Source organism: Mustela putorius, unplaced genomic scaffold (genome assembly GCF_011764305.1).
Source record: "Mustela putorius furo isolate JIRA1106 unplaced genomic scaffold, ASM1176430v1.1 tig00003853_pilon_pilon_pilon, whole genome shotgun sequence".
Classification (NCBI taxonomy): domain Eukaryota; kingdom Metazoa; phylum Chordata; class Mammalia; order Carnivora; family Mustelidae; genus Mustela; species Mustela putorius.
The window spans coordinates 30,811,184-30,835,644 of NW_025422005.1; the positions used below are offsets into that span (position 1 = coordinate 30,811,184).

At 42.1% G+C, this 24,461-nt stretch overlaps 1 protein-coding gene across 1 annotated transcript in view; it reads left to right on the plus strand.

Moving 5' to 3' along the window:
- The first annotated feature begins 14,596 nt into the window (after nucleotides 1-14,596).
- SMAP2 (small ArfGAP2) overlaps nucleotides 14,597-24,461 on the plus strand; it is a 46,390-nt gene continuing 36,525 nt past the window's right edge. Inside the window, exon 1 of the mRNA XM_045064284.1 lies at nucleotides 14,597-15,127. Within this exon, the coding sequence (XP_044920219.1) occupies nucleotides 15,025-15,127 (103 nt within the window). The 5' untranslated portion in view covers nucleotides 14,597-15,024. The remainder of the gene's footprint in view (nucleotides 15,128-24,461) is intronic.

The window sequence follows — 24,461 nt, forward strand, 5'->3', positions numbered from 1 at the left end:
GCAATCTATACATTTAATGCAATCCCTATCAAAATACCAATAACATTTTTCACAAGACCAGGACAAATAATCCTAAAATTTGTATGAAACCACAAAAGGCCCCAAATAGCCAAGGCAACCTTGAAAAAGAACAAAACTGGAGGTACCACAATCCTAGATTGCGAGATATACTACAAAGCTGTAGAAATCAGAACAGGATGATACAGGCACGAAGGTAGACACATAGATCAATAGAAAAGCAGGGACAATAAGTAAGCCCATGATCATATGGCCAGTTTATCTATCACAAAGGAGGCAAGAATATGCAATGGGAAAAAGAAGGTATTTTGGGGCGCCTGGGTGGCTCAGTGAGTTAAAGGCTCTGTCTTCAGCTCAGGTCATGATCCCAGGGTCCTGGGATTGAGCCCCACATCGGGCTCTCTGCTCAGCAGGGAGCCTGCCTCCCCTCTCCCACCCCCACCTGCATCACTGCCTACTTGTGGTCTCTGTCTGTCAAATAAATAAATAAAATCTTAAAAAAAAAGAAGGTCTCTTTAAATTGTTTTGGGGAAACTGGATAGCTACATGCAAAAGAATGGAACCGGACCACTTTCTTACACCATACACAAAAACAAACTTAACATGGAATAAAGACCTAAATGTGAAACCTGAAACTATAAAAATCCTAGAAGAGAGCACAGGCAGTAATTTCTCTGACATTGGCTGTAGCAACATTTTTCTAGATATGCCTCCTGAGGCAAGGGAAGCAAAAGCAAAAATAAACTATTGGAGCCACGCCAAATGAAAAGCTTCTGTAGAGTAAAGGAAATAACGAATAAAACTAAAAGACAACTTACTGAACGGGAAAAGATATTTGCAAATGGCATATCAGGTAAAGTGTTAGTATCCAAAATATATGAAAAATTTATACAGCTCAACACCAACCCCCCCAAATAATCCAATTAAAAAATGGGCAAAAGATATGAACAGATATTTTTCCAGACAAGACATACAGATGACCAACAGATACATGAAAAGATGCTCGACATCACTCATCATCAGGGAAATGCAAATCAAAATCACAGTGAGGTATCACCTCACACCTGTCAGAATGGTTGAAATCAACAACATGAGAAGCAACAAGAATTGGTGCATATATGAAGAAAAAGGAGCCTTTTGGTGGGAATGTAAACTGGTGCAGACACTGTCGAAGACAGTATGGTGATGCCTCAAAAAATTAACAATAGAACTACCATTTGATCCAGTAATTCTACTACTGGCTATTTACCCAAAGAATATGAAAACACTAATTTGAAAAGATATATGCACCCCTATGTTATTGCAGTATTATTTACAATAGCCAAAATATGGAGGCAACCCAAGTGTCCACTGATAGTTGAATGGATAAAGAAGATGTGGTATGTATGTGTGTGCATACATGCAGACACACAAACATGCAGACACACAGACACACACAATGGAATATTACTCATCCATCAAAAGAATGCAATCTTGCCATTTGCAATGACATGAATGAATCTAGAGAGTATTATGCTAAGTGAAATAAGTCAGAGAAAGACAAATACTGTATGATTTCGTTTGCACATGGAATTTAAGAAACAAAACACATGAACAAAGAAAAAAAGAGACGAATCAAAAATCAAGACTCTTAACTAGAGGGAGCAAACCAAGGGTTACCAGAGGGGAGGTGGGTAGGGGAGATGGGTGAAATAGGTGAAGGGAATGAAGAGGACACTTATCGTGATGAGCCCTAATGTATGGAATTGTTGAATCACTATACTGTACACCTGAAACTAACTTAACACTGTATGTTAACTGTACTGGAATTAAATTTTAAAAGAAGAAAGAAATCCGCTTTTTTGAATCTCACTCAGCTCTAGGCTATTTCTACCAGGTCATGCTGACTACCCCCACCCCTCCAACCCTCCTCCGCCAGTAGGAAGCAGCTGGCTGAGAGTGGAACACTCCAGTTTACAAAATAAGCTTATGTCACAGTCTTCTTTTTCAGGTCCCAAGTTTCCTATTAAATCTCTCTGAAAGAACCAGTCATGTCTCCATTTGACTGCATCCCATTACTTATTCATTCTATAAGCTTTTTTTAGAGTGCTCAGTACTGAGCCTGCAACAATGAAAGTGATGTTTTGGCAGTACTGTGCAGATAAGCAGAAACATGATGGACATTTCCTTGAGTGTCTGGAGCAGGATATTAATTTGGCATCACCTAAGCCAATAGTCTTTAAACATTTATTCTAAATTTATTTAGCAGAGAGGATGAATACTATATAAAAAAAAAAAAAAGGTTGGAGAAGAAGATCTTTGGGGGAAGTGTTCTCTTTCTCTCTTATTATATCCTAAGCAATTCAGCTCTGGCCCCAAACTTGCAAAACAAATGTTCTGCAACTGACTAGATCTACCCACCCTCTTTATCCTTTTTTTTAAAGAGTTTATTTGTTTATTTGTGAGAGAGATAGAGAGAGAACACAAAAGCAGGGAGAGTAGGAGAGGGAGCAGGAGGCTCCCGGCCAAGCAGGAAGGCTGATGCAGGGCTTGACCCCAGGACCCTGGGATCATGACCTGAGCCAAAGGCAGACATTTAACTGACAGCGACCCAAGAGCCCCTCACCCATCTTCTTTAGAAGTTCTGTGGGGTGCCTGGGTAGATCATTTGGTTAGGTGTCTTCTTTCAACTTAGATCATGATCTCTGAGTCCTGGGCTGGAGCCCCACATCAGGCTCTCTGCTCAGTGGGACTCTGTTTCTCCTCTTCCTCTGCCACTTGCCTTGCTCATGCTTACTTGCTCTCTCTCTCTCTCTCTCGCAAATAAATTAAATCTTTTGTGCGTGTGTTTGCATCACCTTCAGTGGTTCCTTGAGCAAAGTCTGGGAGTCTCAAGCCCTACATGCACACCCAACAATTATACACAGTTCTCTTGAAAGGAGTTTGACTTTTTTTTTTCTTTTTCTTTTTTAATACAACCAGTATTTATGTTTCCAGGGTTTCTGCTTATTATTTGGGGTCTAGATCTGCATGGTAGCTGGCCAAGGGAAGAGGAGAGATGAGGTAAGGATGAGGGGTGTGAAGTAAGGTGTGGTCTTCCGGGCAGGAAGATAGCAAATTGAGGCCCAGAAGGGAGGAGAATCCTGACCCTTAGAAGAACTGAAATTGCATCTGGCTGGAGGGCAGAGGTAGGGAAAAGTGTGAAGTCAGTTTTTCCCTCCTCTTAAATATCCTATTAGAAAAATAGTCTTCAGGGGCGCCTGGGTGGCTCAGTTGTTAAGCAGTTGCTGTTGGCTCAGGTCATGATTGCAGGGTACTGGGATCAGGTCCATGGGCTCCCTGCTCTGCGGGGAGCCTGCTTCTCCCTCTGCTTGCTGCTCCCCCTGCTTGTGCTCTCTTTCTGTCAAATAAAGAAATACAATCTTTTAAAAAATTTTTTAAAAAGAAAAATAGTCTTCACACTGTATGTCATACTTTTTGAATCATTTTTAAAAATGATTCATTTAAATGCATTTATTTGAGAGTGAGAAAGAATACAAGTAGGACAGAGGCAGGCAGAGGGAGAAGCAGGCTCCCTGCTGAGTAGGGAGCCTGACATAGGGCTCAATCCCGGGACCTGGAGATCATGACCCAAGCTGAAGGATGCTTACCTCCTGAGCCACACAGACTATCCTGAAATCATTTTTATATCTATCTGTGGTATCTACTAGAATATGCATGAGGAACTAGATGAGATCAATTCAACTGGTCTCCTCCTGGCCCTCTTCCTACACCCCTACAGAAACACATTACTTAACTAGCCTCTACATTCACAAAACTGTGAATAATGCTGTGAAGAAAGTTACAAAACATAATTATTAATGGATTTGGGGGATCATTTCCTTCGCATAGTGCTAGAATTGGAGCACGTGGTCTGATCTGTTTTTTATATTTTCATTTTCTTAATGATATATATACTTAGGAGTGGAATTGCTGGGCAACAATTTTAATCTTTAATATTACATGTTTATTTTTTTTACTTTATTTTAATTAATTTTAATTAACTTATAATGTATTATTTGCCCCAAGGGTGATTTTTTTTAAAGCTATTTAATATACTGCTGGAGGTTTTCCAGAAAAAATTTTTAAACCAGTTTAAACTTCCAACAACAGTTAGTGGAAAATATATAGTTCCCTATATACCTTAACAACACTGGGTATTATAATTAAACTTCTTTTGCTGACTTGGTGCATTTCTCTTAATAAAGCTAAATATTTTTCTTATGTTTATTAGCCATTTATACTTTTTCTGTGAATTGCCTTCAGATAATTCTTTGTCTTTTTTCTATTGGAGGCTTTTCTATTTGTAGTGGTAGGATCTTATTTTGCCAATTTTGTGGTGCATATTCAAAAACAAGCTTGTTGCTTGCTTTTAAACATAATTTTTGTTTTTTTAACATACAGATTTCATTCTTTTGGCAATGTGAATTCTACTATAGTTTTTATCCTTAGGAAACTGTGGTGGTAACCTCCAGATAGTCCTTTTAAAAATTGATTTTGGTGTGTTTCCAATTTTTCAGTATTATAAATAGTGCTTAAAGAGTATCCTTGCATTTAGCTATATTTATTGCTTTAGGATAAATTCCTGAAACCAGAATCATCATGGATATGCATTATTCTAAGATATCTAACATATATTCATGAATTGTTCCCCAGAATTGGGTTAATAAGTCACATGCCTGATGCCTGTGGGGCACCTGGGTGGCTCAGTGGGTTAAAGCCTCTCTGCCTTTGGCACAGGTCATGATCCCAGGGTCCAGGGATCGAGCTCCGCATTGGGCTCCCTGCTCAGTGGAGAGCCTGCTTCCTCCTCTCTCTGCCTGCCTCTCTGTCTACTTGTGATCTCTGTCTGTCAAATAAATAAAATCTTAAAAAACAAAAAAAAAAGGCACATGCCCCTCCAGCAATATATAAGATTACTGGTTTTCTACTTTCCAGCCCATAAGAGGGTATTGTAATTTTAAAACCTTTGCCAAAATGACAGATGAAACTGATTTTATTATTCCATTAATTTGTATTTCTTTCTAGTAAGAGCAAACTTTTTATTTATTGATCATTTTGTTTTTCTTTTCTTTCTCTCTCTTTTTTAAGATTTTATTTATTTATTTGACAGAGAGAGAGATAGTGAGAGAGGGAACACATGCAGGGGGAGTGGGAGAGGGAGAAGCAGGCTTCCTGCTGAGCAGGGAGCCCAAAGTGGGGCTGAATCCCAGTACCCCGGGATCATGACCTCAGCTGAAGGCAGATGCCTAACAATCGAGCCACTCAGGCGCCCCGTCATTTTGTTTTTCTTTCATCAAAGTGCCTGCTCATATCCCCTAGCCTGTTTTTCTATTGGGACTTTTAATTTATAACATTTTCTCTCAATTGCGTTTCTGTGACTTTTTCTGAGATCATTATTTCTGCTTTTCGTTGTTGATGTTGCTGCTATGTTATTTAATGCATAAGATTTTATGACTTCAGTGATAAAGTGGAGGTCAAAATAGCCCAGTGCTCATAGTTAAGATAAAGACAGGCATCATTTGTTAAACACCCACAATATCCCAGATCCATCTCATACATTCTTTCAAATTTTTGTAACCACTCATTTAATCCCATGTTAGGGAGGAGGACACTGAGGCTCACAGAAGTTAAATATCTTGTCTGAGGTCACACAGCGAGTAAGTGGAGTGCACTTTATGGTTTCTAATCCTCGTGTTCTTTCTCTGCAGTTCAAGCACCCTCCCCCCGTCCATTCTCAGGCCACTAACAGGAGAACCTTTCCCAACATGGTAGCTTGTAGGGAGCTGTTGGAAAGCAAAGGGCTGATAAGTCAGAAAGAAGACAAGTGTTGTCGCCAACCATTCCACAGAGTTGAAGTTGGTGGGGTGGACTCTCCAGCCCTCTAAGAGGCTGTGTTGGGGCGTGAATCTTGCTCTAGTGAAGACAAGAAGGTATGTGTCCATGGGATCCCAGTCTCAAAAAGCCATGAAATGGTAGCCTAGCTAGGTGCTCTGAATTTACTGAATGAGCCACAGGATGAAGCCAATAGCTAGCTATACATCATTAGTACCAGTTGACCCAGCAGAGAAATCAGTGGTTTCCTCAGCCATGACCTTCAGCAGGGATCAGCAAGGTACCCAAACAGAACCAGCTGTGCCTCAGGGTGCATCAGTGCCAGATACACGGGACTCAGATCCGACCCATCACACCATATTGGAGATTAGCAAAGGGAACAAAGGGCAGTGAGCAAACCTGAGGTCCCTGCCCCATGACACCGTAAGAGCATGACCAGAAGAGACCCAGGAACCAGTGAGGACTTTGGGAATAGAGGAAAGTGGGCTGACTTGTCTCTTTATGGTAAGAGACAAAACCAAGAGGAAGATGGTATTCTTGGTGCAAAACTGAATCTTTGCAATAGTTTGCGAATCTGGGCCACTTCCTGTTTAGGCACTAGTCGGATCACATGTTTGGGTAAGTGGGGTCCCGACTAGCTGGGTCTAGGGAAGTCCTTACCAAATCAAGGGCACTAACTGTTGAGGTCTTTTGAGTCTACTTGGATGAATATTTCCAATGTGTGGTACCCAAAGGGCTAAGAACATAAAACTCAGGAATTAATCCCAAAGAACCCAAATAACATCATTGGTGAGCAGGCTTAGCCATGTGAAGGACATTTCTGTGTCCTCTTCTGAAACAAATGTTTTTAAAGTTCTGTTGTTCATTGTAATTTTTGTAAAGAAATTTCTTTCTGAGTTAAGAAAACTAAGTGATAATATTCTGCCCCACCCACCATGATTGCCCACTCATTACGAAAAATGATTGCAAGCCTCCAGAGTTGAGATCTCTGAAGACTCAAGGTTGGGAGCAGACCCAATGATCCCACACTTTACCAGGAACCACAAGGGCAAATCATGAACAAATTCTCTTGCACTCATCCCACTCCCCTTGGAAAAAGGTACTCTGGTTCCATTATTTGGTTCCTTCCTGGAGTGCCTTTCTGGAGTGTCCCAGCTATGAAGGAAAGCTGGTAGATCTTTTTCATAGGTGTCCCATTCCTTCATTTCTCGTTGTATGGGTATAGTGACAGTGACAGGACTGAGAGGTTTTTGGAGAGAGGAGGAACTCTGTGACCTGGGAAGCATTTCTCCCATACTGGAGGAGAATCTGTCCCTCTCTTGACACTTGTTGGAAATTGTCCATTGCAGAAATTGCAAAGAAAGGGCTCTGGATGGGAAAATGGAATCCTGGTTCTAGTGTGAGGTTAACCTGGATCTAGAATCTAGAGTCTGAATTTATTCCGGTGATAAAAAAAAAATAATGACTAATTCTTTGACTTCTTAAAGAAGTGATTCCTAAATTAGTCTGAGTTACACATGTCTTTGCAAATCTAGCACCCACTCCTCAGAAAAGTACACATACCCACACAGCCAAGAAACTTGTCATATGATTGCAGAGCATTGACAAAGTGCCAAAGTCCATTTGTGGACCCAGATAAAGATACTCTCTGACCCTTAAAGATACTAGGAAGAGTGTGGAGTCTAACCTCCTCAGCACAGCACACAAGGCTCTTTGTGATCTGACCTCTGCTCCTTCTAGCTTCTCTTGATGCCCGTCACATACATCCTCTCTAACAATTTGCAATTCTCCTTTCTCACTTCTGCACTTTCATGCATGCTAATTTCCCTGCCTGACATGTTCTCCCTGATTGCCTGGAAACTGTGATTAACTCTATTAAGGAAGAGTTAAGCACTTCTTTTTTTGTGTGATGGATATGAAAATGGGGCATTTTGATGGGTCATTTGGCCAATGATAGCAAAGTAACCACAACGTCAAATCTCCATGTTAGAATGTAAAAAGTTTTTCTTTAAGCCAATGTGGCAAGACAGGTTTTTCTCTCCTCTCTTCTCCATCGTTCTCTCCCCTGGTCATTTCTGATGGAAAGGGAGCCTTTCGACAAAATGAATTATGACCAGAACCACTATTCCATGAGAGACTGATAACATCAGTAAGAATGAGATTTCTGCCTTGGATTCTCCTATCTGAAGAATTTGGAAGTTCTACGTCTATTCTTTCAGATCAGTGTTAAGATCTTTGGCTGCTTTCCCAGGTGCAAGTCAGGAATGATGTTATCTGTGGCTCTGACCGCTACAGGCCCTGTGGCAGACGTTATCTTCTGGCCGGCCACAGCCATTCCCAGCTCTTTCTCTCCTGCTGCCTCCCACTGGAGGGGCTGGAAAGCTAGATACATGCTTTCCTGGTTGCCTCTGTAGTTACGTATTGAACCATGAAACCTAGTTCTGGCCCAGGAGTCCTAAGAATTTTTAGAAGTTTTATTTTCCTGATAAAAGGAACATCCAGATTGGAGACATTCCTTTTCTCTTCTTCCTGCCTTCAAAGATGTTGTGATGTTTGGAGCAGTGGCAACTATTTTGTGACCATAAGGCGATATGCATGAGAAGTGGTTCTCAAACTTGAGGGTGCATCGGTATCATCCAGAGGGCTTCTTAATAAATAGACTGCTATGCCTTACCCCCAGAGTTTCTGGTTTCTACGTCTAGTGTAGGCCTGGGAATAAGCACTTCTAACAAATTTCCAGGTGATGTTGCTGCTGTTAGGCTGGGAACACACTTTGAGATCCCCTGAACATGTGGATAAAAATTCCACAGGCTAATGATGGCAAAACAGGATAATAGAGTCTGGATGCTGATGGCCTTATCAGAAAGCTGAATAAATGTAAAAACAAAACCAAACCAAATCCTGCTTCTGGATTTCTTGTTCTGTCAAAAAGTCACTATTTATTATTATTATTTTAAAAAATATTTTATTTATTTATTTATTTGACAGAGATCACAAGTAGGCAGAGAGGCAGTCAGAAAGAGAGAGAGAGAGAGGGAGAGGAGAAAGCAGGCTCCCTGCCAACCAGAGAGCCTGATGTGGGACTCCATCCCAGGACCCTGAGATCATGACCTGAGCCAAAGGCAGAGGTTTAACCCACTGAGCCACCCAGGTGCTCCAAAAAGTCACTATTTATTTAAGCTATGGTTAGTTGGGTTTCTTAAGATGTACATTCAAAAGCATTCAGAACTTTCAGGGAGGTGGGCACTGCGGAGCAGGCAAAAGGAGAGAAAGATCCAGAGGAATACTCATCCTGGGCTAACTTAGCATGGAGTCAAAACTGCCTCAACAAGAAGTAGTTTGAAACCTCTCTTAGCAACACTGAGCTTTGATAAAGGTAAGATTGTGGGGTTTTAAAAATGCTAGGGCCAATTAAAATTTTTTAAGTCGAAGTAAAACTTGTACATAGTTAAGAAGTCAAGTAGTTATACAACGTTTATAATGACACATGATAATGCCCTGCCCCACACTTAACCCATCCTGATGCCTACTCCTCCAAGGCAGACATTCTCAACTTTTGTAATGCTTCTTCTGGAGTTTACAGATTTACCTAAATGACATGCTTATACTACCATTACCTACCTTTTTGTCTTTATTCACTTTCTGCTCTGGAAGATAAGAATTCAGATTCCTTTTTGTATATCCTCCCCTCTTACCGTGCCATAAATGTCCTCTCCCACATTTTCCCAACGTTAGGTAACAACATTTATGTTGTTACATTAGCGCTTGAGGTCTGTGATATTATGACTAAATAGTATTGGCAGATGAACCTTAATTACACCTCTTTTTTGGTTAGACTTGTCAATAATCACCCCATATTTTTATTCGCTTCATTTTTATGAATCTCTGATGAATCCATCCACGTATCCTCTGACAGAGGAGACCTTCCTTTTAGTTCCAGCATATCGGCTCACCTATATGTTTCAATTTTCTTGGCGCCATCTGTTTTAAAGTTTCTGCCCTGCAGGTCCAAGCAGGAGTAGGCATTCTGCGGTCACCCAGGAACCTCCCCTTACCAGCACACTGGGAATGACCTTTGTCTTTTCCTGAGTTAAGTGCTCTGTTTTCTGGATTTGATGTTTTCCTTTTTTGTTTTGTTTTGTTTTGTTTTGTTTTGTTTACTCTGATATGCAGGGGAGGTGACCTGGTTAGAGTTCCAAGAGGAAGCATGTAGCTTGATACTAAAGAGGAAATTGAAGAGTTTGCAGAAAGGGTTTTTTTTTTTTTTTAAAGATTTTATTATTTATTTGACAGAGAGAGGGAGCGAGCACATCAGGGAGAGAGGGCAGAGCCAGAGGGAGCTGAGCAGGGACCCTGATGCGGGGCTGGATCCCAGGACCCTAGGATCATGACCAGAGCCTAAGGCAGATGCTTAACCATCTGAACCACCCAGGGGCCCCAGGATTTTTTCTTTTTTTAAAGTAGTCTCCATGCCCAGTATGGAGCCCAATGCAGGGCTTGAATTCAAGACCTAAGCTGAAATCAAGAGTCAGATACTTAACTGACAGAGCCACCCAGGTGACCCTAAAGAAAGGACCATTTTAAAAAGTATCGGCAAGGTTAAAAACACCAACAAACAGCACGATGTATGTTGGGGCTAGCAACAGCAAAAAAGCTGTTATCCCCAAAGCCTGAAAGGGTGAGAGGAGAGGGTATTCCCAGAACAGCCTTGGCTGTAGGAGAACGCCACACTCACAGGACTCTAGCTGTCATTTAGGGATGTGATGTTTCTGTCAGCAGGGAGCGAGCAGAGAAAATAGCTCTACCTCTCCCCACCTCTGCCTCTGACTTCCCAGTCATGCCTCCCATTGGCTGAAACCAAATCAGAAGCCAGTGGATGTCTTACCCAGAGGTTGCCTCTGGGGGCACAGAGCTTCCAGAAGAGTGGAATGGAAGTAGAGGGGCCACAGAACACAGCCAGCACAGGAGGTAAAAGTTTGAAATCTAGTGTATCTAAAACTGTCTCTACTCAACACATTGCCTCTAGAGAAATGGTGTGGCTCATGTGGAATTCTGGGTTGGTGACTCTTGTTTTCCTCAGAATTTTAAAGGCAATGTTCCATTGTCTCCTGGCTTCAGAGTGGCTGTTGAGAACTCTGTGCCATTCTGATTCCTGATCCTTTTCATGTAACTTGTTTTTGCCTTCCTGGAAACTTAAGATCTTGTCTTTTCCCCCAGCGTTCTCCAATGTGGTGAGGGGTGAGTTTCTCTCATTATACAACAGGGTCCCCAGAGTAGGCCCAGATCAGGTACACTTCCTCAGTCCCTTGAAGGCCCTGAAAAGGCCAGAAATATAAATGTAGGTGCCCACTCTCCTGCATCAGTACATAGCTTCAATGCAACTGCTCATGTGTGATGTCTGGTCATTATTAGGCACCTGTGGACAACACAGCAAGATTGCCATGGTGGGGAGTGAGGCTGGGATTCGGGCACTACTATAGACAACTCTGCCTCCTCCCTCTCCCAGAATCTGTGCTGGTTGATGGTAATGGGCGATGATACTGTAAAACTAAGGGTGAGGAGGGAAGAGGGAGATATTTGGTTGGAGTAGGGGGCACAAACTCTTTTGAAGAAATTGATAGGTTGGTATGGTCTGGAGTCTGTTCCCATCAGGCTCCTCTGGTCCCTGGTGTAGGGCCTGAGGCCCTAGATTAGAGGGAGAGGTTCAAAAGCCAGCCAAGCTGTCTTTAACAAAGACTGTGAGATGGCACACGAGTCATCTAGGACCAAAACTACAATGTGTGACACAGAGTTGGGGAGAGGCCATTCAATCCTCGGCAAGGGATTGCCTGGAATCCGGAAGAGTTCATAATGCTATGAACATTAAGAAATAGCACTGTTGACACAGATACCAGCTTTCTCATAGTGGGCTCCATCAGCAATGGAAAATCAAGGCTCTTCCAAGAGTGTCAGGCTATGGACATTGACAGCCTATGCACTAGGAAGTGGGCTTTCACCAGACATGAAATCATTTGCTACATTGATCTTGGCCTTCCAGTCTCTAGAATTTTGAGAAATACATTCTGTTGTTTATAGCCCACCAAGTCTATCATTATGGCATTCTGAACTAAGAAAAACCACCATTTTGAATGTTGATAGTTGCCATGACAGAGGTAAAGAGAATCAGGGGAGTCTCAAAGTAGCAAATGAGTGATTTGGGTGTGAAGTGACACATGTCCTTTCTGCTTAAACTCACTGACCACATAAGATTAAGAGGGCCAAGAAATAAAATCCTACCATGTGGCCAGAAGGCAGAAAGTCAGTAATATTTACTGAAGAGAATTAATAGTCTATCACTCACTTTGCAGCAAGAGCTGTTCTAAATATATTACAGGCATTAACTCAGTTAAGCCTCATAACAATTCTATGAAATACGTCCCATTAATATCATCATCATCTCCTTTTATAGATGAAATAACTGAGGTACAGAGAGGTTAAGCAACTTGATCAAAGTCACACAGACAATAAAGGTGAAGTTGAATGAATACTTAAACCCAGTCATTTTGGTCCTGTAACAGGACTATGGAGTCTGTCACTAGATGGGAAAATTTGAGAGGCACAGTCAGAGGTGATGGAGAGTCACTAAAGGATTTTTAAACAGGAGGGTATGATTTGATCAGATTTGCTACTGAGAAAGCTCTCTCCAGAGAGTAGAGTGAAAAATCCAATTGAACTAGGGTTAAACTAAGGCAGGAGGTCTATTTGCATAGTGAAGGGATGGAGATGAGGAGGATTAAACTAAGGCACATTTACTACAATTAACTGAATAATCTTGAGCCTCCATTCCATCAGCTTGAGCCTCCGTTTCATCATTTCTTGAAATATGATTATGGTAATACCTTTCTTAGTGGGTTTCTCTGAGGGTTATAAAAATAACATAAGCAAAACCTGACAGTTCTATGGCTCTGAAATTACAGACATTTGAATTAAAAATCCCAGCTCTACTACTCACTAGATCATTAGTTTAAGTCTCAGTTTGTTCATTTATAAAACACGTGTTTAAGTCAGAAACGTTAAATAAGTTAAAGTAAGAAAAATGATTACAAACTGGTTTCAGGTTGAGAAAATTAGCTCAAGAGAAATGCAGAATTCCTTCTAGAAAAATAACCACGATTTTGTTTAGGAAAAATACCTTAATGAACTTATGTATTTACGAAAGTCAAGTCTCTGAGGCATGACAAGAAGGGAAGAGATTTAGACCAGAGAATTAAATAATTTTGATTAATAAAGTAATAGAAAATTTTGGTTTTCCCCTGGTGAGATGAAAGTTTTGAGGGAAACCTGGGCTTGGGAAAAAGTAAAGACGGAGGGGAAGTTTTCACTGGAGAGAACTATGAGCATCTGGTCTTAATCAGTTTCCCTGATCCATTCTTCCCCTGGCAGCCAGAGTAAGCTTTTTAAAACCATTAATTAGATTATGTTGTTCCCTTTCCCAGTGCCTGAGACTTAGGAGTTTCTCAGTAACAATTTGTTGAGTGAACAAATGAATGAATGAAAACATTTCCAGGGAGCAGGTGAATCCCCAAAGAAAAGGACTTTTTTTTTTTTTAAAAGATTTATTTATTTTAGAGATAGAGAGTGAGAGAGGGTGAATGAGGGCAAGGGCAGAAAGAGAAACAGCAGGCAGACTCCCTGCTGAGCACAGAGCCCCAGGACTCTTGAGATCAACAGTCTCAGGACTCTTGAGATCATGACCTGAGCTGAAATCAAAAGTCAGCTTACTTAACCAACTGAGCCACCCAGGTGCTCCAAGAAAAGGACTTTTGTGGAGGAGTTCTGTGTAGTGAGGGTGGTTTGGGGATGTTTATATTTTTTAGTTTTATTTTTTAAAAGATTTATTCATTTATTTAGGAGAGAGAGAGAGCACAAGCAGGGGGAGCAGAAAGCAGAGGGGAAGCAGGTTCCCCATTGAGCAAGGAGTCCCATGCCAGACTGGATCCCGGGATCCTGGGATCATGACCTAAAGAAGGCAGCCACTTAACTGACTGAGCCATCCAGGAGTCCCCGAACACTGATGTTAGTCAATCAAGTAGTTCTCTATTGTGTGTTTTGCTGTAATCACCATTCCTCTTCACCACAACCCTCCAAATAACCTTCAGTGAAAGTCCGCTGCACAAAACTGCGCTGTTTGGGGGAGGATTTAAGAAATGAAATAAAGTATCCAGGCACCAGGTAAACAATGTCTAAAGACGGCAGGAAATCTAATGAACAGAGGAACCCAGAATTCAGTGGGAGCAGCAAGAGGTAACCAGAATCCTCTGAAAACTTGGGGAGGACGTGCTGTCCCCCTTATCCTGGATTAGGGGGTTTGGCCTTGCATTTGGTTGTTGAAGAAAAGAATAAACGGATGACTTTGGAGTAGCTGCAACCCTCAGGTTACATAAGAACGATAAATATTTAACTCATAGAGACATTTTGAGGATTATATTGGGATAATTCTAATAAAGCACTTAACACAGAGCCTGGCACCTAGTAAGAACTCAGCGAATGTTAATTGTTGTTTTCCTTCACTTTCCCCCACTCCATTCATTCTTTTCCAAGGACACGCAGGAGGCGTGCCCACTCCTCCCTCCGCCCACCGCAAGCTCCGCCCCTCACTTCTGCCCGGATTGGCTCCTGAGAGGCGGAACCGAGGGAAGAGCCCTGTGCGACGCGGTAGGGGCGGGGCGCATGCGCGGGCTGGGCTGGGTGGAGGTGGAGAGGAAGAGCTGCCGGAAGTAGGCGGCCGAGGTGGTGGCTGAGCAGGCGGCAGCTGCCTGGGAAACCGAGGCGCGGGACTCACGGCCCGCAGACAGGCCGGCGCGGGGGGGGTCGTCCCTGCGCGCTCCGTTTGCCTGGGCTAAGGGTCTCTAGTCCGGCACCCTCCTCTGGACTCGGGCCTTTCCCTAAGCCCGCCAGGGGGCGCCGCACTGAGGGGCTGCAGGGTGGGGGGCGAGCGCGGCTGACGAGAGAAGGGGCGCGGGGCCGGGCCCGAGAGGAGGGGTTCCCCCCCTCCCGCCCCGCTCAGGAGGTGCCCCTGGGCGGGGGACCGGGAGTCCACACCTCCCGACTGAGGCAGAGGTTCCTAGGGGCGGGCAGGGCGCTTCGCCCTCTGCCCCCGCCGGCACCCTGGCCATGACGGGCAAGTCGGTGAAGGACGTGGATCGGTACCAGGCGGTCCTGGCCAACCTGCTGCTGGAGGAGGATAACAAGTTCTGCGCGGACTGCCAGTCCAAAGGTAGCGCATCCCTTCCGGCGGGCGAGGGGTCCAGCCTCCCGCCGCGCCTGGGAGGTGACCTGGGTGGGAAGGGGGTTTCTGGAGCTTAGGCCTCCCGAATCCTGGTAAATGGTAAGGCGTGCTCCTCTGACTGAGGAGGCTGCTGGGTGTTCTGCGGCGCCGGGGTCGGCGTGGGGAGAGGCTGCGAGGGAGAGTGTGAGTGCTTGGCGGGAGGGGGGGGGCGGGAGAGCGGTGGAGGTGGGGGTGGCATTGGCGTGGGGTGTGCAGGTGAGAAGGTCTGTATGTTAGGGCTCCGAATGGGTTCCGGGCCGATTGTCTTTCCCGAGGCAGCCCAGAGCTCACCGACTTACACTTGCAAAACGGGGGGGATGAACTGCAGTGTGTGTGTGTGTGTGTGTGTGTGTGTGTGTGTGTAGGCGGGTGGGGGGGGCGCGGGAAGAGGCTGAGAGAGGGGGAGGAAGAGAAGGAGGGAGGAGGAGGAGGGAAGTGAGATGACGGCAGGAAAACCGCTTAAATAATTTTTTGAGGTGGTGATTGTTGCTGCCCGCTATCTGCTTAGCAGCTCCCTCTGTCATTTTACAGTCTTGCTGAGATCTGACAGAGTGCATAGGTGGCTTTCTTCTTCCTGGATGTGTGAAGTGGGAACCTGCCTTATGCAGTGACACAGTGCGGATTTCTAGACAGCCTAGCCCTGGCCGTGGAGTGCGTTGGAGGCCGTGTGTGTGTGTGCGCGCGCGCGCGCGTATATGTGTGTGTGTGTGTGTGTGTGCGCGTGTGCGCGCGCGCGCGCGCGTTTGTGCGGTGGCAGAAATTAGCAGATTGTGGCTGTAGTGCAGGATTCGTTTAATCAGTGGAGAGAAGGAAGCAGGGGATGCATCAAATTTGTTGCTTCCGTGGTCATTACCCTTCCAAAGGTGAAAAATGATCACTGTATATTGTTAGAACCATTTAGTCTTTGTTTGCTGTGCCCTCCAAGATGCAGGATTTGATCTGATTAAAAATCAGTAGTATAAGAAAGCTGGGTTATAAGTGAAAGCTTGGTTATTAGCACTCAAAATTTATAGATACAAACTTCTGTAAATATTTTGTCTCCTTATTTTCTTTCTGAATTCTTTGGAATGTAATTGGAGAAGTTGGGAAAATTCTTTTCGCTTTGGAGAGAAGGGGATAGTTATATTTTGGGAGCTATTGTTAGTTTGCTTCTGTTCATAATGCAGTGGATTTGCCACAGTCATTTGCCATGCAGCATGTTGGGTGCATAGTATACACCAAAGATTCAAATGTATTTGTGTTTATCAATATTGGGAAAGGAAGTACATGTGTAATTGATGCCTTTGGGTAATTACCTTTTATTTTGGAAAGAAAAAAGATTATGTAAGGAGAACAGGGGAGTGATACATTGGTTTAAACATCTAGTAGTTTTAATGTCCTCTGCCAATAAATAAATGGCATGTACTTTTAGGAAAGCATGTCTCCAGACTTCTTTCCTGCATTTTTGCTTAGTGAGAAATTGCTTTAAAAATATTTTAGAATCCATTTATGTTGAGTAGGTTTAATTTCTTATAGTTGAGTCTTGTTAAATATCGTCCTAGACTTTTTGGAAGATTCAGTTTAAAGTTTAGGAGTATATTTCCTGGCTTTACTCAAATTCCCTTTGACCTCAGTTGACAGATCTTGAGTCACAGTGAAGCATCCCACTAGAGTGAACATTGCTACATTTGGGGAGTCAGATGCCATTTTGATGATTAGTACTACCCCCAACTCTCTGTTTCTCCTACCACTCACACTTACTCATATTTCAGTGAAATACAGCATATGGAAGAGAGAGCTTGATTCATCACTTCTTCCCCCAAATTTTCCATTGCTCTTTATCAATAGCATTAGTGGGGATCAGATAATGAAATATTAGTTAGTTCTTGATGAGAACTAGTAACTGTTGGGTTGTAAACTTTGTTAACCCCTGTCAATGGTAGAATCCTGGTTCTTGAAACGATTTTTCAAAAATTAGTTTTACATTTTGGCTTGGTGGCTTCAGTGAATCGGCCATTGTATTAAACACGAAATGGTAAGGTGTCAGTCATCTTTCAGTTCAGTTAAATAGCATGTTGTTTAGGCCTTAGTTTACCCAGTTTGTATATTATCTAGCTCCTTCCACACTTTCAGCCCTTCTCACTAATTTTCCTCCTCCTCTTCCCTAATTTTGGTCGTCATGATGATCACACAGACAACTACTGGATCATACAGAAGGAAAAGACACTCTTATCAGATTAAGTTACCTATTAGCTCTGGTAAAAAATACATGTAGTGGGAGAATGTATTTAAAAGCTATTGGGTTTGGAAAATGAGATTTGGATCTGAGTTTATCTCTGTGTCTCATGTTGTTTCTTTGAAAATTGAGAGCTAATCGTACAGGACGTGATGAGTGATTGCTAATCTATTAATATTAAATCAGATGATAAGGCCCTGGACCATAGACTATATGAGCAGTATTTTTCTGATGTTCTAAAATAACCCTTTGGCAGTGGCTCTTCTTTTAAAATCTTATACTTGTTTAAGGATCTTACTATCTTTGAATATGTAATGTGAACATCAAGAGTAGAGAACAAGCACGTGTCTTTACGTAGTATGAGTTTTGTTGATTCTGGGATTTTTAACTCTTTTGAGTGTAAGACACACCAGTTTCTGGGACCCCTAAGGCACTGAAATAACTCCTGTGTGGCAAATAAAGCTGCTTAGATACTGCCTTGAAAAAGTGCTTTGATTTAGTTTTAGGCCCAAAGATACGGTTTCCTCATCACCCAAAGACACTGTGACCTTTAGAGTAAATTTTTGGACTGACTTAAGTAGTGATAGAACAAAGGACAAACATACTAAAAATTCCAGATACGTCAAGTGGTAACTCTACCTAGTTTAGACTGGGTCTCATTTTTGGATAGACCCTTGTGAGGCTGTACTAGTTCAAGGCTTAATCATCAGCTCTGCGGTTGCATATTCTGTCAGTGTGCCTGGAATAACTCCTAATCAACCTCTTCAGAGACCGGTTTAAACTAGGCACTCTTATTTACCATGTAAGGATCTATCTTTCTGATGACCCGAATACCAGTGTCCACTACTGGGATATTACTTTCTCAGTACCAAAGTTGGTTAAAAAAAATTAAATAAATAAAAAATTTAAAAATATTGAGAGCTTTTTAACGAGCAAAGAATTAAAATAGAAGAGATTTGATGGTCTTGTGGAATATTTACTTTGGTCTGTGAAACCCCACCTGGAATTCTGGAGCTTGGCAGAAGTTTTGTAATATTTTGTACTTTTCCCTTCTGCTGCATCCTATCTCTGAAATGTTTTACCTTGAATTACCAAACCATTGCCTCTGTTCCAATTTCCATTATATACTCTAAGATTTAAATTTGCTTTTTGGAAAAGGTAACACTTTCATGTGTTCAAAATATAAAAGGTTGGGGCACCTGGCTGGATCAGTGGGTTAAACCTCTGCCTTCAGCTCAGATCATGATCTCAGGGTCCTGGGAAGGAGCCCCACATCAGGCTGGCTGCTCGGCAGGGAGCCTGCTTCCCCCTCTCTCTCTGCCTGCCTATCTTCCTACTTGTGATCTCTTTCTCTGTCAGATGAATAAATAAAATCTTAAAAAAATATATAAAAGGTCCAGAGGTAAATATTGTATAATGAAGAGTTGTGTTCTTATTCCTGATCCCTTAGCCACCAGCCACCATTTTCCCTTCCTAGAAGTAACCACTTTTGATAATTTCTTAGGGGACTTTTAAGAAAGAATATATGTGCAGGCAAACAACTACATTTATTTTTTTTTTAAGATTTTATTTATTTATTTGACAGAGAGAGATTACAAGTAGGCAGAGAGAGAGAGAGAGAGGAGGAAGCAGGCTCCCTGCTGAGCAGAGAGCCCGATGCGGGACTCGATCCCAGGACCCTGAGATCATGACCTGAGCTGAAGGCAGCGGCTTAACCCACTGAGCCACCCAGGCGCCCCAAACAACTACATTTAAATATATTCTTTTGCAGTGCTTTTATGCAAGACGTAGTGTATTATTCACAGTCCGTGGCACCTTGACTTTTTCAATCAGCAGTATAACGTGGAAAGCATGAAAGTGTTCTCCCCATGCATGTTGAGCTTTCTTCATTCTTTCAAGGGATTTTCTAAGGCTCTATCTAGGTTATCTTGATTAAGTTGAAAAATATGCCTAAGTGATTTGGAAACATCTGCTCTTGTTGAAGGAATCTTAGTGTCCTAGGCTCATCCATAGCTCATATGAACCCACCTTTGAGGTGGCAAAGAAGCAAAATAATGGAAGGGGCCTTCGACTTGATGTTGAAACATCCAGTTAAACTCCTTCACTCTGTTTATTTTAGCTTTGTGACCTTCAGCACTGCACTGAACTTTCTCAGTTAAATTTTCCTCATTTGAAAAATGAAAGTGCCTGGGAACTAAAGTGTTACACACATGTAAGCATTGCTTATTACCACCATTGCTGGTCTTATTTATTCTGTCTTGGTTTTATTTGTTTCACTCTCTGACTCTCTTCCCTTAAATACTCTGGTTACTGGAAGCCATGGTTAGAATGACTCACCCAATAATTCCCTAGTTTTTAAGCCAAAACCATCTCCTACATATGGGGGTTCTGGCATTTTTGCAAATGGACTTTATAGTACCCTTGAGGATGGACTCTGGATGCTTCCTCACTCTTTAAACTTGTATGAAAGATTAGACCAGGGAATCTTTGTGTAGAAATTTTCTACAGTAGTCCTAAATTTTAACTCCAGTAAATTAATCTCTAGCTTTGCTTTATATTTGTTTCGTGTTGATAGATAGCTAAGTCATTGCTTGTTAAATAGTATTCCTTAGAACATGAACTTTCCTGTCAATTTTTAATTATTTTACCTCTATCTGTGGCACCTCTTGAGAGATTAAATAAAAAATTCCATCAGATTTGGACAACAGAAGTTTTGTGTCCATCTCTAGTTGTAAACACCCTTCTCCAGTGAAGATTAAATAGCTTTTCTGGGTTTTTACAGCTAATGCACCTTAACTCAAACAGTCATGGTTAGGTTGACACAGTTACACTGAAAGTAATTTATCAAAGTCCTCATTAGATTGTCTTTTAATATCAACTTGTTAAGCCTGTTCCCTGGGAGATACCTTCCTGTTTGTTCTCCTTGTCCTTTAAATATCATTCTGTGGCAGTGGAATAGAGAATAAAAAATGCCTTATCATCTAGGGGGAACTCTGCAAGCCTGCAATCCCACACTATATATATTCATTCTGAAAATATTAAGCACTTACTTTGTGTCAGACACCGTATGAGGATATGTAGTAGATTCAGAGATCCTGTCTTTGGTCCAAAGGATCATACAATTGAATGGGGAAGCAGATGTGTAAACTGATAAATGATGCAATGTGGTATTATCATGATGGCCTTGTGTGCAGGGAGAATTGAAAGCTCTGGAGAAAGCAAACAAGTCTGCCTCAGGAAGTTATGGCTTCAAAGAGACAAGTAGGCTGTCTTGAATGATAAGCATGACTTTGCCAGGTGATTTTAGGGAACTTGGCTTTCTAAGCAGAGGAAACAGAATGTGCAAAGCCTCTAAGGTATTGAATGTGTGTGTTGGGGGGTGGGATTCTCTCGTGTATTTTAACTACATCTTGGGTCACGGCAAGGGATAAAGTTAGGCAGGGACCTATAAGGTTAAAATCCTAGCCCTGTCGTTCATTTCCTATGTATTACTGAGATTATGAATATGCTTTAGACTCTATGTTGTGTAAGAACCCCATACTATTCAAAGTCTACCTGCTACTCAAATGAAATTACAACCATTGCAGACATGAAATGTTTCCTAACTGATGAGTAGAAGAAAGATTTCAGTATTGTGCCCACAAGACCAACATGGAACTGTACATGAGTACATTAAATTATCTTACAAAAGTCTAGTGAAATGCCAGCAGTAGCTATTATGTCATTTCTGAGTTGACCCTGAGTTTTTTGAGGCTGAGCGCGCTTATATACTCTAGTGGTCTAAGAGTGCTGAATATTTGATGTGTGCTCTCGGTTGCTTGGTGCTCAGGAAGTGTAAGCAGGTAGCTGCAGCTTGATATCTCGGTATCCTTTTCAGCAAACCTATTGCTTTCCAATAAATCAGAAAACTACTTTGTGCATTTTTCATCTGATGTCATTATGACATGTAGGTGGCAGCTTTCTTGGGCACAGTTGTCTATATAACTAACTGTTCACCATATGAGTCATTGTCTGTTTCTATTCTTCTGCCTGAAAATTCCGTCTTAAAAATGATGTCATGCAATTAATGACTGCTGCACTTTACTCATGATGCACATTGCAGCTGGCTCTGTATGTTATGTTGATGGATGCCCCCTATGCCACAGCCAAGGGACAAACTGACTTGTTAAATGGACTCAGACTCAACTCCTCCAAATATCCCCTGTAGAAAAGATGCCAAGCAGTAATCTGCATAGAACACACATATGTTTTACATTCTAAGCATACAGTGCCTAACTTCTGTTATTGTGTCTGCTTAAATCCTTATCACAGTTGTACTTCTGTTTGAGCAAGTGGCCAGTTTAAGTAGATACTAATTTTGAAGAAGTTCTGTATTGGCCTCTGGAATGTGACAGTTCAGCTTACCACACTGAAAAGGTAGGAATCAAATCTATGTAGAGTAGAACACCTTAAGGTTAATTCACTTTTTACCAAATTCCTCTATTGTTAAAGAAATATTCCTATATTGATAAATCTTTGAAAAATTATACTGTGCCACTGTTAGCGTGTCTACTAGAATGTAAGCTCCATGAGGATAGGGTGATTGTGCCTGTTCACCAAAGTATTCCCAACACTTAAGAGTAGTGCTTGGTATAGATGGAGCTCTTAGTAAGTATGTGTTTGAATGAATGAATTGATCTTGCCGTCTATAAATCATTTGTTTTTTTATAAGAAATCTTAAACAGGTTATCTGAATATTTGTTTAATTCTTAAGAAACCCAAGTTTTTAAACATATTTTCAAGTCAGGGACCTAGCTGAGAAACAAACCCCACTGTAGATAGTACAAGCAGAGGGAGTTTTTTAAAAAAAAGATTTTGTTTATTTATTTATTTGAGAGAGAGAGAGCGTGAGCAGGAGTGGGGAGGAGAGGGAGAAGCAGGCTCCCCACTGAACAGGGAGCCTGATGTGGGGCTCCTTCCCAGAACCTGGGATCATGACCTGAGCTGAAGGCAGATGCTTAACTGACTGAGCCACCTAGGTGCCCCAAGCAGAGGGATTTAATATACAGACTAGGTTACATGGATGATGTAAGAACTTAGAAGGTAAATGGCCTGGTGAGGCAACCCAGAGATTAGCAACACCTGGGAGCTAGTGTGCTTTTAAGGAAATTAGAAGGTGTTGATGTCACCAAAGGCTAGAAGTCTGAGCTATCTGGTACGAGCTAGAAGCATGGAAAGAAAAGCTGTTTGGTGGCAGCAGGAGCTGTGACTCTATTAAGAGAGCATTACCCTGGCTTCCCTCCTCCTCCTCCTCCTCTATCTTACCCTTATCTGTTACCTCCTGTTGATGGAACTTACCCAAAAATTGGTTGGCAAGAGAGCCTGGGAGCTGTAGCTCCCACTGATGGAATGGAACAAGGTAGGATCCAAGTGGAGACAGACTGAGGCACAAAGGCACTTAAAAAAATCTCCCAAGATGTAATTCTTCTTCCTTGTAGGTAAATAGTTGAGTTATTTTGAATGAGAGATAAGGGTTTTTAGGCAGATACAACCTTTGTGCTTCTAAGGAATCTTAACTGTTGCTGAAGTAATAATTAGTCCGAGGAAGTAATGTAACGACTCAGTCATTGCCTAAATAATTAGGATGTGTGTCTAGGAAAATTGGCTTCTGTTGAATCTTCCAGGAGCAGTTTATCAGTTTGGTTACTCAGGAAATAAGTTTCCTGATCCTGGGATGCCTTGGGCATGATTGTGTGTGTGTGTGTGTGTGTGTGTGTGTACACGTGTACATATGTGTATGTACACACATACATTGAGCTTGTCCCATCTACAACTGAAAGACTTGAATCAACACGTAAGATGTACAAAGAGAGTTTTGAGGATGGTAGCCTCATGGTACAGATTAGACTTGCCTTGACAGTTACAGAAATTATAGTAGAGCTAACTTTTCTTATGCCACATATCATTTTAACTGGTCTTATTGGTTTGTCTGGGGTTTTCCCCCATGGCTTCAGAGAGGTTAGCACTAGGGGAGGGAGTTGAGACCACTGATTAACTTTCTTCTGGACCTGAAAAGTATTTTTTGTTTTATAAGGAAGGTTGCTGCTGCTCCATTTAAAGGCCAAGCTTCCCAAGTTATTGCTGGTAGTTTTCTTTTTCATTATAAAGTGTTTAATGAGTTACATGATAGAAGTTTGGCACTTTGTCGAAGGGCTTTTTTTTTGTCAATCAGGTCACCTGCCTTTGGGCCCCTGCTACATTAATGGAATTGGTGGAAGTAGGCCAGCGAAGGTTTTCAGTGGAGTGTGAGTATGTTTCTTCTTAGGCTGTTATTTTCCACAGAGGCCATGGGTAGGGGACTCTGAGTAAAGTTACCGTCTGTAAAAATTGCATAGGTTTCATTGTTTTTCCTCTTTCCTCCAAAAATTAATTTCTTCTTTGCAGGTATAATTCACAGATATAATTAAAAAGTAATTTGGTTCTAAAAAACATATCAGACTGCTTCCCAGAGTACCAGTTCTTTTCAGCCAGTTCATTTCAATTTAAGAGGTACATCTGCATTTTTGAAGCTTCATGTTTAATAATTACAACATTTTGCTACTGTATTTGACTCTTCCGTTTTCCAAACTTTCTCCTTCCCTACCCCACTTTTCTGGCTCCTGTATTTCCCCACAGGCGTTGTGGATGCTGGTCCATTGATGGCTGAACTGCAGGCCACTTCCCAGTGGAAAACCCCAGAGATGAGCCAAATCTGCCTTCAGCTGTGGCCATCCATCAGTGTAAGGCTGCCCAGGCGGTTGTCTTTAGTTTGTCCAACATTCCTCTGCCCCGCGCCTTCCCCTCACCCTCCCTCATGTGTGGCCAAAACTTGCTCTGGAATCCCACCTTTGTAACGTACCAGTGGGTAGTAATAAGATTTTAATATTGCTGCTGCTTTTCATCTTCAAGTAATGTTAAGTAGTTCTCCGACCATTTTTGTCGACCATAGCCCTGCCCCCCTCCAAGTCTGCATATTTCCTCTGTGTGTTCTGGTGCTTTTAAATGCATGTAGGATACAGTTTATTTAGGAAGTTTTGGATTTCATAAGCC